The 25,346-nt window shown below is 39.5% G+C and overlaps 1 protein-coding gene across 3 annotated transcripts in view; it reads right to left on the bottom strand.

The window, feature by feature from the left end:
- Positions 1–25,346, bottom strand: part of Mta3 (metastasis associated 1 family, member 3) — a gene marked incomplete at its 5' end in the record, with an annotated part of 142,741 nt that overhangs the window by 27,742 nt on the left and 89,653 nt on the right. For 2 of the 3 annotated variants that reach the window (XM_013517591.1, XM_013517592.1), the window contains 4 exon segments: positions 2,415–2,539; positions 7,372–7,430; positions 9,352–9,426; positions 17,931–18,119. In XM_013517591.1, coding sequence (XP_013373045.1) covers positions 2,415–2,539; positions 7,372–7,430; positions 9,352–9,426; positions 17,931–18,119 — 448 coding nt within the window. 3 annotated transcript variants of the gene reach the window in all.

Genomic DNA, 25,346 nt, shown 5'->3' with positions numbered 1-25,346 from the left:
AAACACGGGCTGGCATGTGGCTCTGTGGTAGAGCACTTGCCTCACGTGGAGGGGGAGCATAGGGAAGAGGAGAAGGGGAGACAGAGAGGGACAGAACACACAGCATAGGCCAGTGAGAACATGTGGATTTAGCATGTGTAAGGCCTTGGCTGGGCCCATAGACCCTCCCCACAAAAAAAATATTAAAGAAATACAGTGACCATTACATTTAAGGTTTAGCTTCTTGGGAGTAATACATGTACTCATTGTTACGTTATTTTGGGGAACTTTCTAGAAACCAGAAACCTTTCTTCTTATTTAAAACAAGTCAAAATGGGACCAGGGAAATAGCTCAGTGGCATAACTGCCTGCCTGGCAAGTGCAAGGTCCTGAGTTTGAGTCCTGGCACCAAAATAAATAAATCAATCAAAGCCAGGTGTGGGGGCACACACCTGTATCCCAGCAGTTGGGAGGCTGAGGCAGGAGGATTGCTGTGTGTTCAAGGCCAGCCTGAACTACAGAGTGAAACTCTGTCTCAAAAAAAGAAACAACAGGGGCTGGGGATTTAGCTCACAGCACAGTGCCTACCTGGCAAGCACAAGGTAGTGAGTTCGATTCCCGGTACTGAAAAAAAAAAACAAAAACAAAAAACAAAAACAAAACAAAAAACAAACAAAAAAGGGAACAGCCGGGCATGGTGGTGCATGCCTGTAATCCCAGCACTCAGGAGGCTGAGGCAAGAGGATCGTTGTGAGTTCAAGGCCAGCCTGGGCTACAAAGTAAGCTCAAGGGCAGCCTGAACCACATAGCGAGACTTCATCTCAAAAAAGAAAAAAAAGAAAAGAAAAAGAAAAAAAAAAAAAGGAACTCATTTGACAAAAATTTCTATTGTTAAAAAATTTTATGTGTATATTAAAATATTTTATGACAGCAATTAGTAATACCTGGATAAAAATAAAATCATTTATTTGTTATACACATAAAGTGTCAATAATTATTTGAAGGAATATATATAAGTGGGAATGGGCCTGAAGTAAAAAAATAGTAAGTAAATAAAATTTATTAGACATGGTAGTGCACACCTATAGTCCAACTACTTAGAAGGATGAGGCAGGAGGACAGTGTGAGCCCAGGAATACAAAGTCAGCCTGGGACCGTAACTAGATCTTGTCTCACAAATGATTAACCTAATACCGTTTGTCTTTAGGGTTCTGTTTTACTTTCATTCAAATATACATGAACTTCAAAATTCAAAATTCCCAACTCAAAGACACTTATGATGCTATTCATGTAAAATCCACACCCAAGAATCTAGTTTTCCTCGGTGCTCCCATAGTGCAGAAAACAGCTCGACACATCCTGACGCCCCATTTCTACAAAGTCAGCGTCTGCCTGGCTCACACATGCCTGGGCACTGACAGAGAATTATGGGACTAGGTCTTTAAAGCCTTTTTGACTGCTGATGCCTGGTGAGGAGTCAGGAAGGCCCCACGCTCCTGTGTCCTTATTAAGGCAGGAAGAGGCAATCTACCTCCAAAAGGCTGCTGGAAGCCAAAGACTGGGCACAGCAGACATGCAGTGAACACTAGATGCCTTCTTTCTTCTACCCTAGGCCACCGTGACACGCACGATGTCACCAATGTCCCACTGAGAGATTATACTGTTGCTTGAGATTGGTTGGTTGGTTGTTTGGTCAGCCACTCATTCATTCATTCATTCAATGGAAATAGGGTCTTGCTATGTAGTCCAAGCTGTTCTTGAACCCATAGCAATTCTCCTGCCTCAACCTCCCCCCTCCCAAGTGTTAGGCATGTACCACCACGCGTGGCTGTTGCTGGAAATTTGAAATGAACATACCAATTACCCCCACTTACTCCCCAGGGCACTTATAACACAACACTGCTAGTGGAGATAAATACAAATAGGCCCTGAGGCCAAAGAAAGTATCACAGAGCAGCATCTCCCAAACTGGTGCCCTGAGGATTATAAACAGCGGTTTATTCACATACAGGCTTTCCCTGCAGAATTATGGGGCACTTCTGTCAAAGGACCTAGAGAAACTCGAAAGGGGATTTAGCATGTATGTATTTTGGGACTGTGGTTCGGGCAAAGCTAATACAACTCTGCACACAGTTTAGCAAACACTGCCATCAAACACTCACAAATATGCAGCCCCAAGAAGCAAATCGAAGGACACTCAACGCCTCTCCCCAGTATACACAGAGAAACACTTAGTGAGAGGCCCTCTGTTCCCGGCAGAAGCAGGGATGGGCATCTACTCACTCCGAAGACGCACTGCCAGCCTCCGTGCTGTACGGAGCACACAGTTCCCAGAAGCTGTTCGCCCTCCCACCGCGCAGGGCAGAGGCGGTCCCTGCACTCAGCCCAGCACAGGCCTCACAGGGCAAGAGACAGCCCTGCTGAAGCACACTTACCGTAGCAGCTCTCACAGGCGCGACCTAAGAGGGGATTCTGGGGCTGGAACGTGCTCCCCACAGCTCCATTCACAGTGCCAGGCTTGCCATTGCTGGTGGATATTTGGTTGGGATTTGGTTTGCTGCTTTCAATGAAATGTAAAGTGAGGTGATAAAAATGATTTGTGTAACAAGACAAAAAGCTCAGTATCTCCTTAGGAATTTACCTTAACTAAACAGAAATAAACTGCTAAAACAAGGTGTTAAAATGAACCCGCTCATGTTTGCAGAACAAGGCTATGTAATAACCAGTCTCTTGTGCCTGACCCTTTCCCAGTAAAAGCAGCATCTCCGTCTATCCAAAGGCACTTCAATCCTTACACCGTCCTCAGATGCTTGTAAAAGATGCAAGTTACTAGGTTTCACCATTCATCATAAATTCTCCTGAGAAAATAACAATTTGGATCAAATAACTTGAGCTAAAGACAGCATCGTGTAACTGCAGAAATCAAGCCGCTGCCCTCAAGGCGGCTCGAAAGGGAGTGGCACCAGCACCACGAGCGAGCGCCACAGTGCCTCTCCCTGTGGCCCGCCGGGCTTTTTCAGAGATCCCGACCACCTGTCCTATTCCTATGACAACAATTCCCAATATGTCTGAATTTCTATGAAGATTAAATAGCATTTAAAATTAGAAAAATCAGTAATTTTGAGATTTAAGCTTTTTCTTTTTAACAAAATCATTTTTAGGAAGAAAAAGGAGGCATCTATCAAGAGTCTACATGCAAATTTCCTAGAGATGAAACCAACATAACCACTAATTCTTCAGAAACACACAGTCCAAACAAGTTGGTGCTTACTCTGCAAACAGGCTAACTCCCTGCGATAAGCCAGGCCCGAGAACACCGCACAGGTGCACCTGGCATGCACAGTTTAGCCAGCATGTATCTATTTAGAGTCTAGTAAATACAAGTCTTTGGCCTCAAGGAGCTTTGTTCTAGAAAACCTTTCATATCTATTTTCTAGACAGAAAATAAGCACAATTAGTTAGCAAATTTAAAAATGAATACTGAGTGAATAAATGGAGACTATGCTCTGTGTGCAAACTATGTTCTCTCTTTCCATGGCCACTGAAGCAATGAGATGTCACAGCTATCAAGAAACGTGGAATCTCAACAGAGTTGGCTCAGGGATTTCCTCCTTCCACAATGTGACTTAACATGCAAAGCCCAGGGTGCAAACTTGGTTTGGCCTGGGAACACACACCTTATTTCAGGTTTCCTTTCAGCAGTGTTACTGTAACTCTCAGGTGACACCCTCACCTCCACCCCCAGTAGTCCTCTAACTTCTGTGTGTACTCAGGTCCCAGTTTTGTAAGAAAGAGCTGTTGTCTACACTTCTAACTTGTGTCAGCAGTGCATTCTGAAAACAATACATTTCTTATTTTTACAGCGCTGGGGATCAAACCCAGGGAGTCACAAATACTAGTTTTTATCACAATTGATACCACTACACTACAGTCCCAACCCTGACAAATTGGTTTTTGTTTTTTTTTTAAAAGTATTAAATCAGACAGAAGGTGTTTTCTCTTAGTTTTCAGCTAAAAATGTACAAAATGAAAAAGAGTGGTTTAGAATGACTAAGTTTTCTAAGGATACATAATATTTATTTAAACTTTTAAAAAATATTGTATGCCAGATATGGACGCACATGCCTGTAACCACAGTTACTCAAGAGGCTGAGGCAGAAGGATCACAAGCTTGAGGTCTTCCTACGCAAGTTAGTAAGACCCTGTCTCAAAATTTTAAAACATTTTAAAGGGGTTGGTGGGGATATAGCTTAGTGCTCCTTGGCATCACTTCCTAGAAACGCCAAAACAAACACACAAACAAACAAACACCTACTATATCGAGAAATGACTACTCCTTGAAGCCAAATGATTGGCTAGAGGTTTTTCAGAAATATGCACACTACTGACATTTAAAACAGAGCTAAATACAGCTAATAAAAATTTACAGTCGAACGGTCTGAAAAAAAGCAAATACAAATTTAGTTGCTCAAATGAATCTAAAATGTTACTTGACTAAATGAACCACAGATTCCTCCCACCCACCCCATCCCACCAAAGTGGGAACTGAAGCCATGTCCTGCACCTGCCAGGCAAGGGTTTTATCAATGAGCTATATCCAGCTTTCTTTTCGAGACAGAATTAGACTAAGTTGCCAAGGCTGGCCTTAAAATTTGTGCTCCTCCTGCCTTAGTCTCCTAAGGAGCTAGGATTATCAGTGTGTGCCACCATGCCCGGGAAACTACTGATCTTAACTATAATAACAAAAGGAAAACAAATGTGTCAAAATCACATGTACACTTTTGAATCACTTAAACCATCTCTACAAAACAAAGTACTTAAAGATTAGATCTAAGGGGACAAATGATGGCTGTCATTGTGACAATGTGTAAGACAAACATAAAAACATCTTCATAGATACACCAATGGATGGAGGTAGCTGAATCTAGAGTTTGTGACTGATTCATGGTTCAATGCTAGGATTCAAACAAACAAGCACCGCCCCCACAAAGATACATTACATGAACGTGCCCCTCTGGGTGTATCTACCACCCAGAGTCTCTCCTTATTTCTAGTGCAGATTCCAACCCTCTAAGCCTCCTGAGCACTGTGTGCGCTTGATCCTCTTCCCTAAGAGCCGTCTCATTACACGCATCTCCCCCACTGCCGCCCCTCCCTCTCCAGTGTCTGCATCCTTGGCTCAAAGTCTCAAGGACCCCATTAAAGATCACCGTCATCTCAATGCTGCTATTTATCAGCGCCACCTGAGAGTGTTAATCTCCCTCCCTCGCTACAACATCTTCCTCACAGCTCCTATGTTACTGTGCATACTTGACTGTCCTTTTTAGCTGTAATACTCTATTTTGGTTTATAAATACTAGATTTACTCAAGGATTGGCGAAGGCCCTTTTCTTGTTGCTGTCCCTCAGAAATCTTTATCTATGGTTTGAAATATTTATTATTGCATGCCGCTTAAGCTCACATTTGTAGCTCTACCTCATATTATTTGCCCGAGTTTAAGACAAATCTATTTAATATGCAGATATATTTAGTAACATATTAAACATACTTAATGTGTTATCAGAATACCCAATGTGCTTTCTTCTGATAGGAGACTGTCTTATTAACCTTACCACTGCTAGTACTCAACAGAATGCTTGGAGTATAGAAGACTGCCAGGCTCAAAAACCAGAAAAAATCATTTTTAATTTAGAGTATTTTTTTAAACATTCTGTTTCAGAGATAATTTGGAAATACATCAAAGGTCTCAGACCCTTATCCAACTCAGTAACTCAGCTGAGTATTTTAACAATGTACATGGGCTAGGGATATAATTCAGCGGCACAGCCCCCTGGCTTGGCAAGCGCAAGGTCTTGAGTTTGATTCCCAGTTCCAAAAATAAAATAATAAAACAATATACAAATAAAAGTATGATTAGAAACTGCCTTGCTCTCTACTCTAAAAATAACTACTTAGATCAGGGATCAGAAAACGTTTGCTATAAGGGGCCAGAGAGTTCAGTATTTTAAGTTTTGCGGCTGATATCATTCTGTAGCAACCTCTTAATTCTGCCATTGTGGGCCTAAATCAGACTAAAGATAATGCAGAAACGAAAAGTATGTCTATGTTCTAATAAAAATTTACAAAAATAGGTACCAGCTTAGATTTGGCCCATAGACTATAGATTTGGATCAAGACACAAGTCAATGTAAAAGTCAAGTAAAAAATTATTTGAGCTGCTTGGTCAAAATGGTTAAATGTACTATCCTTCAACAGAGAAAGCAAAGTGAGGTGCAAGGAAGCTGCTCTGTTTGTTTTTGAAAATCTAATACACAGGAGTTCCAACGGTACACTCCTTAGGAGTGTCAGTTTCATGTAATAGTCAAATAAAATACATAATTTAAGTGGAATTAAAAACCACTCTGCAGAAGAGATATAATTATGGAACAAGAAAAATACATATTTTTACAAATTAAACAAGTTATCTGCATTAAGGTGAGAAATTAACATGGAAGGTCACTCGTCGATTCCATAAGCTCTCCTATTTGTAAAAACATGTACTACACAATACACAGGAATTCAGTAAAAAGGGTATGTAAAGTAAAAATATTTAGCTCTAAGAATGAGAAAAACTCTTGGAACAACACGTAAGTTATGTAATAAATTTCATTTCAATCCCAAGAGATTCTAGAGTAGTACTACACACATGGTGTTCAGTAAGTAAATTTTATCGGAACAAAGGAACGATCAAACCCTGAACATCTCCCCAAAAGGACAGAGTAATTTAGCTAAAATGCAGCAAACGAAAACTGGCACTCATTTTGGTATACCAATGACTTGTAAACTCAAAGGATAATAATATAACACTGGGCACCTAAAACAACTGAATCCTATGTATTCTTATTAAACATTCACAGTAAGTATGGTTCTAATTTTCCATGAGTAGAACCAAGACAGTAACATAAAGTTGGAGACAGGGCCTTTCTATGTAGTTCAGGCTGGCCTGGACTCACCATGTAGCCCAGGATGGCCTCAAACTGTGACAATACTCCTGCCTCAGCCTCCTGAGTGCTGGGATTACAGGTGCCACCACGCCCGGCTCACAGGTTAGTTTTCTGACTTTCCCTGAAGCTCTGATAAAAGTACAATGCATGGCATTCTTTATTTCTAGCTTCATGTTAATCTGCTTGTGGTCCCTCTCACCCATTTCTTTTTCTTTTTAAAAACCTATGTGGTTGTATAAAAAATAAAAATAGAAAGGCTCATGCTTTGTAGGAAAAGAAAGTAATAAAAAAAAAAAAAAAAAGGAAAGTAACATACCCAAAGAAATTCAAATTTACCTACACTGAACAAAATGACATGTTTTATAACGGTAAGACCAAGGAAATATTGTAAAAGATTTCAATTACTTACTAAGTTGGGATATATACTTGTTTCAGTTTACTCTCAGCTTCTGCAGCTTTTAGACGTTTCTAATTCAAAAGATGAATGAAATATTTTACATGCAATGACCACTTCATTGTCTTAAAAATTCACAAGAAAATAAATATTAAAGCATAATTTAAAAACTTCCATTGTAAAATAAGCTTTTCTTTCATATGCATATCCTTAAACTGCAGTAACCTGTGAGAAAAGTCACTGGATTCTGGGCTATGCAACTATAAATATTATCAATTTAAACAGATTTTTGAAACAGAACAGCGAATAGCTCCATTTCCCATTCTACCATGGGAAAGTAAAAAGGAATTTTTTTCACTCTGGAGATTGAACAGAGGCCTTTACACACTAATAAGCCTGTACTCCACCACTGGGCAACACCCACAGTCCCACACAAGACATTCACCATTTTATTTCACAAATTTAGTTGCTACTTTATTTCTTACTTACCTTTGTAGGAGAAAGAAAAAAAAGCACAAAATCTTTGCTTTTAGACAAATATTCAGATATAATTAGTTTCTAAATCCAAACAAGGGACAGAGATTGTATTTACTGTATGTAAAATTAAATAAGCCTTTATCCTTACATGTTGGAAGGGGAAGGAATGGGACGGAGACACCGATTAACACAATAAAAAACGGGGAAGGAAAGTAATAGAAAGTCAATGTACAAAAGTAAGACAAAACAGACATAAGGCTATCCTTCTTTTTCCCAATCAGAGAAAAGAAAACACGTAAGTGATAGCCGGAAACTTTTAGAACAGAGTTGAAGTTTCAGGGAATAATGTTTTTCCAAATATTTTCAACCATTCTTCATGTCACTGTCTCTAATCTTAGGGGACTCCATTTGAGTAATACAATTTTCCAGATTACATCACTTTCTCTTCTAACCAACGTGATTCAAACAAGCACCTTTTTGAATTATATATGATACTGACAGTAGAAATTGCTTCATGGGCAACAGATACCTATTCCTTTTTCATGACCGTAAGCAATTCATTATGGCACATTCTAAAGTGATCCTTAAAATATATTTGGTCAACACCCAATATGTGCCATTGTGTAACCTACACACATAGAAAAAATAATGTCTGTGTTAAGTCTATTTGCCTTTCTTCATCCGTTCTGATATGTGACTGTAAGAATATAAAACTCAGGTCATTTTAGGGAACTATGCCTTTCCCCAAAGGTAATTATTATTCCAAATAAGTAACAGAATTACTTGGGTTTAGAACATTTGGAAAGGACTCAAAATTTAATTGAGTCTCTCCTTTGAAATAATCTTGGAGAAGAACCTTAAGTATAGTAGCAAAGAATCAAACTAGTAAAACTAAAATAAAAACAAACTCAGGATATTAGCCACACAAATGTCATGTAAGGAGGGTTTAGAAGATATTAAAAAATATCTCAAGTATAAAGTTGATGACATTAGTCTTAATTTCCAATATTTCATAAAAAGTTTGTTCAATATGTTTGTTGCAATCCCTGGTACTAAAAAACAAACAAACAACAACCAAAAAAAGACAACAAGATGCTTGCTGCAGCACCACTTCTCTGCTAATTCTCATCAACTGCACTTGCAAACAGATGAAGCACCAGTCAAGCGCGAGGAAAAGCACACCTCTCTAGTGTTATCTTTCTCTGTCACCTTTGAAAAATACTTATCAAAATAAATGCTGAGGGCTGGGGATATAGCTCAGTGGCATAAGCGCCTGCCTGGCAAGCACAAGGTTCTGAGTTCAATTCCCGGTACCAAAAAAATAAAATAAAATAGAATAAAATGCTGAATTCAAGGACATATCAAGATGAACATCTAAAAAAGAATATCCTAGAGATATGCTATCATGCAGTTTACATAGCCTAGAAAAGACAAAGCGAACTAATTTAAAATCAGTGCACCGCTAAAAAACAATGAAGTTCAACGCAATCATGCTGGTGACAAAATGAAAAACATTACCTGCTGCACGTATCTGTCAGTAGTTTTCCACATGTAGTAATATTCAATGATGCTAGTCAATGATTTCCAAGGGAGCTGAAAAAATATTTAACATGATAATGAAAATAATTCTGCATAGAAAGAGCTTTCCTTTGTTTTTTTTTTTTTGGTTTTTCTCCGGTACCGGGAACCGAACTCACGACCTTGCGCTTGCCAGGCAGGTGCTTTTGCCGCTAGCTAAATCCCCAGCCCCCAGAAAGAGCTTTCCTTTAACACTTCTTTTAAGGCAAATATTCATACGGAAGACACTGTAGAAAAATTTATTCTACAAAAAATGTTTCAAGAAAACCAAAATTCTTACCAAAAGGTGCCCCAAACAAGAAGTTCTATTCAGTAAGAGATTCAATATATCAATTTCAATTTAAAGTTATAAACATGAAGGGGAAGGATTCGCATGATTTAGGACAGTACTCAGGCTACAAGTACAGCACCATTTTAAAAACGCTATTTAAATGGCTTTAGCCTGAGTTGCTTTAACTTCCAAGGATAACAGCCACAACTGAGTGTCTTTTGGCTCCTGGCATATTTCTCATTGTTTTCATAACCATTCTATTTTGACCTATTTTGTTACAAATAAAACAAAAAGGTAACTCTCTGAAAAAGAACACAGCCAAGTGTGCTTTTTATTAGAAAAATATTGCTTGCTGTGTTTGTTTCCCATGAACATTCAAAAATGGCCAAATGAAATCCTCTTCATTAGCTCTGCAACCAAAGAATACATTCAATACGCCCCTCTGTGAAGGCAGCTCTGTGAGCTGTCCAAAATGCAAAGGAAGGCAGATCAGACTTTCACGATTATGACATGAATGGTTGATAAAACAATCTTTGAGCTGTGGCGGCAGATTTTACAGACTCAGTTCTCTGCCCTCCACCAAGCTTTTCTACCACACTGTAACGACGGGAGAGAGTCAAACAGTATTTTTTATATTTTTTATAGTTGGAGGTTTGCTTATGGCCCCCTGATAAGGTGCACAATTCCTCTCAATCCTCACTGAACTTACCTGTTTGGGCTGAAGAGTAAACAGATGAATTTTAGAAGAAGAAAATTATTTCAAGATTAACTGGGCAGCAACTCTAACAGTAGCTACAAATGTGGTCAACCCACAGGACCAGAACAGTACAACTACTAGCTCTGAACTAGCTAAAGAGAACAGTTTTTATTTTGCTTTTTAAACCTCACGTGTTCATTTCGCAGAGCGCAGCAAGACCTGACAGGACAGTCACAGCAGTTTCCTAAGGATTTTAAGCAAGCTGAAAATCATCAGCTTGCCACCTATCCTACCATCTATCCCTTTTTTGAGAAATAGGCCCTGGTATGCATTTACCTGGAAACCTGAGAGAAGGAAGGCCAAGTGAAGAAAACCTGAATGAAGGGAAAGCCTGTAAAAACTGAGCTTCACTGTGAACTGTATCTTAACCAGTGCAGAGAGTTCCCATCAGCTGTGTGTACCGCCAGCACTCTTTCACTGAGGAGATGTGGTAGGCTGCGACGGCTACATCAGAGGGGCATCCTGGAGGGTCTCTCCATCCCCACCGACAGCACTGTGGGAGTTCCCTGTGACATATGCACTGAGCAGGGAAAAATCTCAATGTGGCTGGCAGTTTTGAATGATATACTGGTATCTGCAAGAATTATACCGCTGCATTTCAGCCTCATGCATAGTGGCCCTGAAGCACAGTGCAAAAGGAAGACCCTTTGGGTTATTAGAACATAAAGGTGAGGGGCTGGGGATTTAGCTCAGCAGCAAAAGCGCCTGCCTGGCAAGCGCAAGGTCGTGAGTTCAGTTCCCAGTACCGGAGAAAAACAAAAACAAAAAAAAAAAAAAAAAAAAAAGAACATAAAGGTGAACATCTGGTTTACTAGTTTCAATGCAAGGCAAGATGGCCTCTTAAAATTACAATCAAAAGCACTTCAGCTAATACAAAACTGTTAAGCAGCAGCACAATGTTCTAATAATAGATCCTAGATCTGTAGTATTGACTGACAAGAGTCAAGGTGGAGCAAAAACAGGCACAACTGGTGGGAGAGGCAGCAGACGCGGTGGTGGGATTTCTGCAGGCACAGGCCACCGCACCGTTAGACTGCACTCTTGGCTTCACTGCTTCTGGCTGTGAAGCATCTAAACCTGGATTATAGCCCCTCCAGGAGGTTCTCTTATGCTTCTAGCTCCAAGCAATACACTTTGTTCTGCAAACTAGTGCAGTCAAATGGATTCTGTTGTCTCCCTCCAATCATGGCTTGTTCAGTGCCTCCTTCCTGCATATTCATTAGTTTGCTTTCCTATACTGCAAAAGCTGTAATCCTTTCTGGAAGCTCTTTGCCATTTATTTCTGCTGATCAGATACATGTGTCTAGACCCAAATTCAAAACTGAACTAAGCAAGGTGGGGTTGGGGATGCGGTTCAGTGTCAGAGCATTTGCCTAGCATATTCAAGGCCTTAAGCTCAATCCTCAACACTTGCAATAATAATAATAATGAAATTACCTATTGAGAAACAAAGGTCATAATCTATAGTTATAACACATGCATAAAACATCTTACAAAATTCAACATCTACTCAGAAGAAAAACTCAATAGAACTAGAAGGGAATTTCCTCAACTCAACTACAAGGACCATCCAAAACACCTATAACCTGATCTCATACCTAACAGTAAAGAAAAAATACAAAACACTGGACTTCGTGTGTATGCTGGTAATTGAACCCTGGGCCTGAGGCATTTGCCTACCATTTGCCTAGCATACTTGAGGCCTTAAATTCAATCATCAACACTTGCAACAATAATAATGAGCTTACTGAGCTATATCCCAGCTCAATGTTTTAAAATATCAAACACGTAACATATATTCAAATGGGAAAAGCAGGACATTGGAATTAAAAATAACAATGTTTATTTCTGAGAAGTGTGGTGATAAAACTTAAAACTGACCATTATGATACAGTTGCTCAGGGCTCAAGTACAGTTCCAATACTGAAAGCAGAAAACATGAAGAGTTTATTTTGCACCTACTACCTGATCATTGCTAGAGAAAACACTTACTAAAATCTCTGAGCAGGACAGTGCCCCCAACAACATCATGTACATGTGACGGCATTGTAGGCTGTGTGTGTGTGGTTTTTTTCATGTTCTACTGAAGTATACATAATACTTTTTTGGGGGTACATAATACTTTCAAAAGCGAGGAAGCTAGTTTTGATGTGTGCCTGTAATCTGAGACAGCACAATTCAGTGACTTAGACCCTATCTCAAAATGTAAAATTTAAAAAGGGGCTAGGGATATAGCTCGTTGTGAAGGCTGCAGGTTCAATGTCCAGTATACTCAAAAAGGAGGCATGGTGGCATGTGCCTGTAATGCCGGAAATGTAGAAGTTGAGCCAGGAAGATCATGAATTATGAGTCCAGCTAGCACATCTTAGTGACTGAGCAAGACCTTGTCTCACACACACAAAAAATGTGCTAGGGATACAGCACTCAGTGCACAGGACCTAGGTTTAATTCTGGATACCAAAATGAATGAGTGAGTAACAACACTAAAAGTACCCACTACTACAAATAAACACCAAAACTCGGAGCAGTTCAGCTTTTGACATTCTATCTTGTTCATGAACATAATGCTGTTGGATATTATTTTTTGTTCACTTCATGATCTAACAAAATTCTTACAAATTTGTAGCATGGTATATATTAGTTTGCATGGAAAACTTGCTGAAAAATGAAGTACTGGGGAGATGAAGAAAGACCTTCAATGGGCCTTCTGAGAGTGAGTCTGCATCTTACTGCAGAACTGGCTAATGAACAACGCTGCCGTCACTGTTGTGACCAGAAACCCAACTACCTAACTAGAAAGCCACCTTTCTACCTCTGGCTCCAAGATGCCTGCCTCTGCCATTATCTCTACAGGCCTGATGCTTTCTGAGTCAAATCTATCTCTCTTGCCACTACATCTATGGTACAACCCAATTTATATGCACACTCTTAGATGCAATGGAGTCTGGGAAATGTGGCCTGTACCCCAGACGTACCCTTACGATGCAGTTAGTACATGTGGTTGATAAAGCCAAACCACTTCACATTTGTTGTATTTTGGAGGCTGGAATTAGCCACCAGAGTCAAACACCTCAAAATATTTTTTGTTAGTTCATGAAGGTAACAAAAAAAATTGCTAAAGCATCATTATGTTCATTTTCATGTAGTAATCTTATTTTGTGACAACATCCGCTTCTATGTCAAAAAATACTGCACCAACACACTGTCCCGATTCCTTCCCTAGTCCTCTACTGAACGCTTGGGGATGCGCCTCCAAGTCTGATATCTCAGTCTGGCTGTGACTCTGCCATCTTCTCTGCCTGTACTTCAGAGATCTAACTACAATGCCAGGCATACTTTAAGCCTCTCAACTTGCACAACTACTTCCCAATACTCCCAGAACACGTTACCCACTGATGGGAACATATTCCATTCTACTTGGGTGTACACTTTTCAATCTCTTGATTTGATTAATTCACTGAAGGCAGAACCACATTAAATTCCTACTGCATGCATTCTGACTCCATAAGGGCCTGGCATCTTATAGGTGCTGAATAAACATTTATTGAACTGAACTGAGATCAGAATGACCACTAGAACATAAAATGAAAAGGTTATATATACCCTATGCAAGGAGAAGAAGGGTTTTTGTTTGTTTGTTTTTTGAGACAGGGTCTTGTTAATATAGTCCAGGCCTGCCTAGAACTCACTATGAAGTCTAGGCTGGCCTCAAATTCATGGCATTCCTCCTATCTCAGCCTCCCAAGTGCTGGGATTATAGGCGTGAATCACCATACTTGGCTGGAGAACGAGTTTCACTTTAGCATTTCTCATCTTCTATTTCTTTATCAGACCTGTAGATTTTGTTTTGTTGTCTTTTTGAGACAGGGTTTCACTATGCAGTTCAGGCTGGCCTTGAACTCACTTTGTAGTTCCGCCTGGCCTCGAGCTCATGGTGATCCTTGTGCTTCAGCCTACTGAGCGCACTACCACACCTAGCTACATTTTGTTCTTTAACAGACTTTGTTCTTACAATGTCCATGTACTTATGTAGCTCCATTATAAATGAATAACTGCTATATTAATAACTTTGTACTGTTATGATATTTGGACCACCTGAAGTTAAATACCACCAAGGTATTTTAAATTCTCAGGTGCACATCCGACAAATTTAAATCATGGCATATACTATGCGGGTATAAATGGGTTTGGCCAGAACAAATGTCAGTGACACTAATGATTTTAGTTACTGTGCTTAGAATTCAATGTATCAATCCATATTGATAAGTAACAATTTTGCTTCCCAAATAGTTCAGGAGTGATACAACAACATAAAAGGCAGGACACTGGCTCACAGCAAACACAAGTCTGTAGAAAGATTCTATTTCCATAATTTAAAATAAGGGGCTGGGGATTTAGCTCAGCGGCAAAAGCGCCTGCCTGACAAGCGCAAGGTCGTGAGTTCGGTTCCCGGTACCGGAGAAAAAAACAAAACAAAAAATAAATAAATAAAAAATAAAATAAAATAAAATAAAATAAAAGGTACCTTCTACTGAAAGCTATTTATGAACTTTTAAAATAAAATCTTCCCTTATTTCAAAGAGAGTCACTAAAGAGAGTAAATCCATAAATACAAAGACAAAAAGAAGTACATAATATAGCAGGCAAGATTACCTAGAATTTAAAAAGTAAAGAAGGTATTAGTTCTCAAGTGCCCTCAACACACACACGGTAACTAAGTATGAGAGTAACACGTGTAAACTTATTGTGACTGTGACTATTAACCTGGATTTGCCAACTTCATTGGAGTAAGAAACACCTAGCAGAGACCACTCGAGCACACTCCTGTGTCTGCATAGGTCATGGAACAGGGACCTGAGGACCCATACATGGTTTCTAGCTTGTTCCTCTCTAGTAACGTTCTACTCTGCGTCCTGGCCCAGCAACAAGAAAGCTGATTAACACAAAAAACCCAGACCAGAGATGTAGGGATTTTGCTGTAACCATGAGGCTTAGAAGCTTTTGGAACTGGTTTGTCTAAGAATTTTAGAAAGATTTGGGGATGTAGGCCAATGAAGACTTAGAATGCAGTACGCAGAGCCTGACAGATAATTCCAGACAAAACTCAGAAGACCAGAATCTTGGCAGGAAAGTGGACACTAAAGGGGTGGACCGGAATGTTTCAATTGGGAGGGAGGACTTTATTGGCAACTATACTAGAGTCATGTTTCTACACTCTGACAGAAAATGTTACCTGTACTTTGCCCATATCCTGGGACTCTGTGAGAGATGAAGATTAGGACGCTGGACTAATCTGGTGCAGAAAATTCCAAAACAGCCCAACACTCAGGCTGTGGCATGGATACTGCTGGCTGCTTTCGGCCAGATTTACCACGACAACTGGAGGCAAAAGGAAAAGAGCAGAAACTTATGAAACCCTTAAATTTTGGCCCAGAAGTAACCATATGTAAAGTCAAAGCCAAAGAGGTATGGCTGCTAAGGAGATTAGCACCAGTAAAAATAAACCAAGTACTTTGTACAGGGTCAAGAAGAAAAATGCCTGGAAGGCATCTAAGAAATCAGTAAGACCCAACCCATTAGTGCCAAAGTGTCGGCTTTTCATTTTGAGAAGAGTCCCTGGAACCCTGATCAAGAAGGGCATCCTAAAAAAAAAAAGGCATCCTAGGGAATTGATTCCCTAGGATTCATTTCACTTTTCTTAGCCACCACGTCACTACTATATATCCATGATCCAAGGGACCTACCTACTGCTTCTGCTGACAGCAGACCTCAACATCAGTCATGTGATACTGGTTTTACTGGTATGCAGAATGCAGGAGTTGTGGTATCCATGGTACCCAGAACTAAGAGGAAAGCCTGGCAGACCAGGCAAGAAGCATCTGAGAAGCCAGTACTTGAAGCTATGGGAATACAGCCAAAGGTATAGTGCAGATGCTTGGAAATCAAAGATGTCAGGGGTATGGACTATCAGACAAGAAAAACTGCAGGCCGTGAGTGCAGTCAGGTAAAGAGAGAAGCCTTCTGAGCTACAAGCAGCAACATCAGAAGGGTGGGGCTGCCCAAGCCCTTTGGAACTCATCTCACAACCATGTGCCCTGATGCCAGATACAGGACTTAATGTTTGCCCAGATGGGTTTTGCTCTTCCTTTGGCCCTATTCTTTTCTATCCCCTCTACCTTCCTTATGTACTTGTGAAGAGTCTGCCTTGAATCTCAGGAGAGATTTGGACATGGACTTCTGAAAAGCTGTGGAACTGCTGAGATGTTAAGAAAGGGACTACTGTATTTCTAGCTGTAAGCAGGAGAGTTGTTACATTAGTTGGGACTATAAGCTTACTATTGTCTTTATTTGGAAATTAGGTATGGTTTAAGGAAATGTGAGGTGTGGATTGTGACCTCTTTGTGGACTTTACTGGATTAAGAAATGCCTAGCAGATTACTAAAGTACAAGCCTGGGTATGTCTGTATGGTTTACTGAGGCATGACTCTGGCAAGGTACGCGTGCCTTGGTCCCTTGCTCTGCTCCGTCACACCCTTCCACCAAGGTGTTTCTCTGCCTTGGAGCCTACTGACTATGGACTGAATCTCTTAAAACATGAGCCAAATTACACCTCTCCTTCTTTAAATTGTAAGTGTCACGAACCGCGTCCAGCAACAGGAAATTTAACTAAGACAGTGACAATCATTTCTCCATGTACATCAAATAATTATGTTGTATAACCTGAATATACACAATATTTTATTTTCCAATTCTACTTCAATAAAGCTAAAAAATACAATTTTTAAAAACAATAAAAAGGGGCCCGGGATACAGCTCGGTGGCACAAGCACCTGCCTCGCAAGCACAAGATCCTGAGTTTGATTCCCGGTAAATAATAGTAACAATAAAAGGTTAATAAGCAGGATACTGTATTACCATCCAGAAGAGTCGAAGGCTGACTCTAACCATAAAGTAAATTCTGCTACTCTGCTTGAAGGGATCCCTTTTGTACTGTATGTAAGTCTGCTTCAAATTCAGGTTCAGCAATTACTAAGACAACTAAACAAATCACAGAGGTTGTAAAGGAGAACGACAGGCCTAAATGCAGAGCTCAGAAATGATTAGCACAAGTGGTCAAAACTGTCCATATTTTAACTTAGAACTCAGAGCTAAAGGGAATAATATACTGAGAACTCAGGGCTTCCTACCACAGACCCTATTTACACTTCTTATACAGAACAAATACCAGTTTCTCCCCTGAAGGACCTGCCTGCATTCTATTTTGAGCAGGGAGAAGTCACTACGTCAGGGGACAGGAGTGCAGCTCAGTGGTACAGCACATGCTCAAGCATGCTCGAAGCCTTGAATTTGACCCACACCCAAAACAAAAAATTCACTACATCCTACATAGGCTTGCTAAATTGAATACTATAAAGACTTACCACATTTCTAAATGAGGTAAAATATTCCTAGCCCAGTGTTTTATTTTATTCACAATTTTTTTCTACTTACAAAGTCTTGACGTATATCATTGAAGTCTTTGCCATATTTTTCCAATGCCTCTTCAAATAAGCTCGCTTCAGAGGCTGACCATTCTTCCATTTCATCTCTGCATAAAACAGGTCCTCCAAGTGGTACTAAGACACTAATTGCACTGCTCAAGTCATAGCCATGTCTGTATAATGTATCCATTGCATGAAACTAGAGAAACAAAAAACAGGAAATGTCAACTAGATATGCATACCTGCTAGATTATTTAGTTAAGGAAAACATCACAGTACATAATAACAATAAAATTAGTACTTTTTAAATTAAAAAAAGGAACAGATTACCAAGTAGGTATTTAAAATCTCATTTGTTGCTTTAAAAAAATGTTGACTTGTTCCAGATGTGGTGGTTCACACCTGTAATTCCATCTACTTGGAAGACTGAACTGATCTCCCAAGTTCAAGGCCAGCCTGGGCCACTTAGCAAGACTCTGTCTCAAAAACAGGCTAAGGATATAGTTCAGTGGTAGGATGTTTGGGTAGCATCTGCACAGCTCTGGATTTAATCCCCAATACTAGCAAAAGGGGTTGGTGTAGAACGTGAAAATGTTGATTTGTACCTTTTAAGGGTATGTTTGCCTGAGTTACTTTAGTTATTGTATAAAGTTCACGTAGCTTTCTCTGGCTAGGGAAAAACATAATGAATCAGAATGAGAAAAATATTCTAGGGTTAGAATAAGAGAATAATAAAAAGAAATGGAAAGAAACCAATGGACTGGAATATGATACTTAATGCAAAACAAAATTATATATCCATGCTAAACAGGCAAAACAAAAATACATATCTATGTTAACTAAAATGGTAACCGGACAGATTTTGGAAGACCAACAACAGACGACCAGGTTTGGTTATCAAAGCTAGGCAGGTATGTTTCCTATTCAACCAAAAGTGATTTGAAAAGAGGAGAGACAAACTGATAAACAGAATTATCTGGTGCTTATAATCAGCTATTTTTTTCTTTTTGCAAAAGCACCTCAGGTCTAACTTAAAAAGCATTTTTAAGTATTAAATTAATAAAGGAGGTTCAAAAACTTCAAGTCTTAAAATTCTTTGATGGTTTTTCTAATGGAGAGAAAGACATTCATCCATAACATCTATGTACACTTTGTACAGCAGGAAAATCACCAAACAAGACAATCAGCTGCATACACACATGGGTTTTCCAGACCAGCTGGCAAGGTGAGTCATTCCTTGCCCAAAGGAGAACTAGTTCTGTTTTCATTCCTTCCCACCCAGACTTTCTAACACATGAACACCAAGTCGTCTCCACTGTTTACACAAAGTACCTTTGCTATTTATTAATAACTTCACAGATGGAGATAGCTTCACTTCTACACAACAATTAAGTCCCTTAAAAATTACTATTGAAGTGATTCTTGAATATGTGGCAGGAACTGTGGAAAGTTCCCTACTTCTATAAGAACATACAATAAATTCAAATATCAACTAGTACATATAAAGAGAAAAATTATTAGCCAACTGTGCACTAACAGTATATATGTACAATGAATAAGAGAGTGTGAATCTACTGGCAGAGCTAATGCAGTATTTAGAATATGCAAACAAGTTTAGAAATAGTAACTAAACTGCTTTAACTAGGGTTGACATCTCACTTACACCACTGGATTCCACTAACCAAAATCCAAACAGAGATTTCATTATCAATTTCCTAGTTATAATCACCAAGCCCACTAATCATGTACAGTCTTGCTGTATTGTGTGTCACGGAAAAGTAACTTCCAAGTAAATTTCCTCTCACCCTTTTTTGTATTGGGGTGGAGCACAGGTATGAAAGCAAGGTCTCAGGACCGGAACTCAGTATGTGTAGCCCAGGATGGCCTTAAACTCACTGCAATCCTGACTCAGCTGCCTGAGTGCTGGGATTACAGTTGTGCACCACTGCACCTGGTTTCTCACCCTTCTGTAGCAGGGCTTATAAAAATCTCAGTCAAGAACTGATCTTGATTCCTGCTTATGCTCCACAAATGACGGCATCAACTGAAGTTTGCTTTTTTCTAGCTAAACTCAATGATTAGACTCTGCAATTTAGCTTCAGTGTAGCATTTACTTTCATATACTTCTGTATCAACTCTGAAACTAATTAGTTTCTGAATAACTGATCTATGAAAAAAGATTAGCATCATTCAAAGATCCCTTCAATTAACAATATCCTCATCATCATTACTTTATAACTTCCTAAATTTATAAGTGACAACAAAACTAAAAGACTGAGCTGGGTGTGATGATGCACACCTATAATCCTAGCACTTGGGAAGCTGAGACAGGAGGACCGAAGGGAGTTCAAGGCCAGCCTGAACTACACAGCAAGACCCTGTCTCAAAAAAACACAGCACAAGCAAATACACAAAACCAAACGATTAATATTTTCAAAATCCAATAATACAAATTAACTGATGATGAAATTTCTCAAGAGATAAAAGTAATTTTTATAATTAACAGAAACCAAAAGACACAGAATTAAATGCTAATATTACACCAACCACTCAAAACCTCTCCAGCCCACATTTAAACCACAGCCCAAAGCAGAGTGCAGTACCATCCCACAGGGTAGAGAGTAAACACCTCACCAGGCTTGTGCACTGTGGGATTCCTAGGGCAGAATTCTGTTGAAATCAATGATAACAATGCAAGGTGCAGAGAATCACATGATTTGCTAGAAGCCTATATTAATCCCATCTTTTTGACAAAGATAGATGTTTCTTTTAAACATTTTTATACAGTCTAACTCTACCCTTTTTTAAAGCTTTAAATGTTCAGGCACAGTGACACACGTGTGTAATCGCAGCACTTGGGTGGCTGAGGTAGGAAGATGTCTACAAGTTTCAGACCAGCTTGGACCACATAGTGAGTTGAAGGCCACCGGAACTGAACAGCAAAACCTTGTCTCAAAAAAAAAAAAGCTTTTAAGTAAAACATGAATATAATTTCTACTACAGGAGACAATATCCAATATAGAAAGTAAAAAAAAAGGACATACTATGAAAGAACACAGTTCTATGATATAAAACCAACAACTTCAGGTTCATCGCTAAGATCATAACAATTTAAAGATACAGGTAAGTTTAAACACAGAAACAACTAATCAATGGTGAATGGAGTCAGAATACTGGCTGGCAAGGGGCATGAAGGAAAACTTTTAGAATACTGACACTTTACCTAAATCTGATGATATCTGCACATGTAAATTTATAAAACGTACAACAAAGTAGAAGACATTCATTACTATATGTATAACTCAATTTAAAATAAAAAATTTAATAAGTATAAAACCTCTAGTCTTCCCTCCAGATACTTTGCAAAAATACCATCTTTCCAATAGAGATACACACATTGCAAGATCCATTCAAATCTAAATTTTAAAACTCATCACCCAGCACAAGCTGTTCTCTCTGCCAATAAGTGGTGAAGGTGTTGTCACATTTCATCTCATTCATAACAGATGGAGATGACAAACAGAAGTATTTTAGGAGGAAGACTGACAAGGAAATCTTGGCAGTGGAATTCTCATCTTTTGCTCATTAAGCAGACTCACACTACGGTAAACTGGATTGTTCAGCAAATATTCACTCCCTCCCCTGAACCTCCCGACTGCTGTGGGGCTTGCCCACTTGGTTGACCAGTACAATATTAATACAGGCGACCTTAACAGACACTTGACATGTGTTTGCGCATCTGGTCTTGCCCTCTTGCACTGACTGTTGTGTACACAGGGTGAGAGCTACACAGGGCAAATTCAGACCCAACACGTAGCCTGGAACTTAGGTCTGCTAAATGCGCTTTACCAGAATCCTTGACAATCTGCAGGTGAGTGTGTGAGAAACCATTGTTTGTTGTTATAACCCATAGAAATTTGAGCAATGGAACTGATTTCCCCCTCTTTAAGAAGAGAGAACTTCATCTTCCAGTCTTACATCTGGTAGTCTGAGCAACTTCACTGAAAATAACAATATGTAATATAACAGCCACTGTTAATTCCTATCATTTTGTTTTGAAATCCTGTATCATTTTTAATGTTCTCGCTTTGTTTTAGGTCTGCGATGTTGGTAGTTTGCTATTGTTCTTTTTTTTCTTCTACCATTCTCTTTAAAATTAAATAAAATAAGAGAGAACTTACCTACTTGCTAGAAGTATGGCAAACACACAGCCCTCCTCCCCTTGGTTTTCTACAGAATTATCTCAATTTAAGAAAGCCACTGCTGGAGTTATTTCCAGGTAGCCTATACTTAACCACGCAAGGTACAACAGCTCTGACCAGAGACAACTCTTCAACATGCCCTGTGGAGTCAGACAAGGCCTCATTCAGACTGCATCACAGCCTACCTTGTTCCGAGAGCCAGTCTGTCCCCAACCGCTTCTCTACAGGTGTTAAACCCACAGGCATGTCCTAATAAATTTCTTGCATAAAAAGCATCCTTAGAATCTGCTTCCCGGGGACCCAACCTGTCACAGGTAGCACTGTTATGACAGCACCTAGCTAATACACACATATGTTCAATACTAACTACTGATTCAATCAGAAATAATTTTATGAAAGCTTTACATTTATAATTCCAGCACAAATTAGAGCATGCAAAACATCACATCTACTTAAACATTATTGAGCATGAAGCTTTTCTCCAAGCAGAAAGTGAATGAATATAAACTTTCAGGAGTAAAACCTAAAACTATGATCAAGGCAAAATTTTTCTATCTCAAAAGAGAATATGACCAATGTGACGGGACACACCTGCAATTACAGCATTCTGGGAGCCTGAGGCAGGAAGCTCACAATTTCCAGCCTACTCTGGGAAACTGAGCAAGACCCTGCCTCAAAATAAAAAATATAGAAAGAGCTGGGGGGTTTGCTCAGTGTGAAGGTCCTGGGATCAATCTTTAGTGTACGCGTGCATGCATGCACACACACACACACACACACACACACACACACACACAGAAAAGAAAAAGGTTTAAAAACAGAAAACATTTTCTTTCGCTTCAATGGGAGAAAACAACTGGGAGAATCATATTCCAGGTCTGAAGAGAAAATGCAATAATACATGAAAAGAATTCTGCGCACGCACATTCCTGAACCACACTGCCCTGCTCAAGGCAACGAACACAAGTTTACAGACTTCATCTCACCTAGGAAATTAACTCACAGTTCAAATATAAAACGGTAAGGTAAATTGGGAGATACGTAAAAGCAAACAATAACAAAAACAAGTAAAGACAGTTACACTGAAGTTGGTAGAGGGGCACTCCAATCAAAAGTGAAAATGAAATTTTCACATCAAAAGGAAAATGAAATTGGCCAAAAAATGGTCTTAAAAGCTAAAAAACAGTATTGGAGTAAGCCTGAAAGAAAAACAGAAGAAAACAATAAGAAATAAATTAAATAAAAAACAGGATAAAGAAAATTAAACTTTAATTTCACTGTTTCAGAAAACTAATAACCAGGAATGGTCATGCACACCTTAATTCCAGCACCCAGGAGCATTAGGCAGAAGAATTGCTATGAGTTTGAGTCCAGCCTGGCTTACAAAGAGAGTTCAAGGTCAGCCTGAACTGCACAGTGAAACCTTGTCCCAAAAGACAAAACAAAACCAAACAAATAAACAAGAAACCTCTGGCAAAACTATCAAGGAAAAAAAAACCCCAAGACAACAAAGCCGAGATGATACACATAGAACTACCATGGTCATGACCTACAAAGACACACTAAGGGCACCTTCAGGAATGAAGGAGATTATGGAGAACTGGCAACTACATGCCCTCAATTATTCACAGGGAAATCCTGGACCAGAAATATCTTTTCTTTTACTCTGTAAGGGCATTACTGGAATAGCTAGTAAGCCTGAGAAAAGCTTTATACATTATACTGTTATAACAATTTTTTAAATGGGGTTAGTAAAACAATGCCAATTTCCTGAACCTGTGATAATTTTATCATGCTTATTTTTAAATGAAATATCCCCATAAATAGCCATAAAGGGATACCCATACCGAAACTCACTCTCACACTGATCAGAAGCAGTAATATATACGTATGATTGGGGGCGGCACTGCACATCTGTCATCCCAGCACTTGGGAGGCTCAGGCAGAAGGATCACCACGACTTCAAGGCCAACCTGGGCTACATAGTGAGTTCAAAGTCGGCCTGGACTACATAGCAAGACCCTGCCTCAAAAACAAATAAACACAAAATTTCTGTACAGTGTCAAAGTTTTGGGGAAGCCATTTTACATTTTGGACAGAGCTCTGCCTGTCCAAAACAGGCCAGAGCAAACCAGAACAGAGTCACTTCTGCTAAGTGCCATTAATCACACTGAAGAGATTCAGCCACCGAGCAGAGGCGGCCCCGTCACCGGGGCAGTGAGGGAAAGCCCCTCTTCCCGAACCCTGTAAAGAACGTAACTTTTCAAAGCATCTTGCTTCGTGCCTCTGCGTCTTCAGCCCCTGTCCGTCCACAGAGCCAGCCTCGGGCTCGGCTTCTCTGCACAGTCACTGTACCTTACAAACGGAGGTGATGCTACTTCTAGAAAGATAAATAAAAGCCAATCTTTACTTGCAATTTGTTGTAATTTTGTCTTTTTTTGCTTCTTCACAATAGACATAAAGGATGATGAAAAAAGCAGTAAAATGCTAACAATTGGGCAATCTAGTAGAAGGGAACACAGGAAGTCTCTATACTATTTTTGCATTGTATCAAAACACGAAGACGGTAAGTTTTAAGAAATTATAACCACATGCTATCATTACCTCACATTTATAAATCCGAATCTCTTCAACAATAAACCTACACAAAGTTATTAAAATTTTTTTCATTGTATTTACTCAAGTTCAAATCTACAGTGATTGTCTGAGGTTCGCTGTATTAGTGCTGAATTCATAGAGAAGTGAGAAAAGGACAGTGTTTATCCCCCTCAAAAAACACACATTTACACCTAAACTTGAGAAGAGGATGGACAAGCAGACCATTCCTCGAGGGCAATACACAGCGCCTCCATGCTCCTCTGTAACAGACTGAAAAGAAAGAGTGTGGCTCATGGAGAGCACTGCTGCCTCAATGACTTCTTTAGCGGGAAGAAGAATTTCCTGCATCCTATTCCTTGCTGAACTGGCTGATCATTAATACTGTTTTCATAGTTGGGAAATACGAATCACACCATAGATTTTAGCAGAATGGGTTTTTTAAAGGGACAGAAATTCTCATTTCATCAATTTTTATGTTCATTTCGAAGTCTAGATTTCATGAATATCTATACTGTTCATCAAAAGCTTTATGTCTTCTATATGCCTCCTAAACTGTTCTCAAATCAGACATGGAAGCACACGCCTGTAACGCCAGCACTCAGAAGGCTGAGGCAGGAGGATTGCTG

This window comes from Chinchilla lanigera, unplaced genomic scaffold, assembly GCF_000276665.1.
Source record: "Chinchilla lanigera isolate Chin_1 unplaced genomic scaffold, ChiLan1.0 scaffold00040, whole genome shotgun sequence".
Taxonomy (NCBI): domain Eukaryota; kingdom Metazoa; phylum Chordata; class Mammalia; order Rodentia; family Chinchillidae; genus Chinchilla; species Chinchilla lanigera.
The sequence above is the reverse complement of the archived record's forward strand: the minus strand, read 5'-3'. Positions and strand labels throughout refer to the sequence as shown.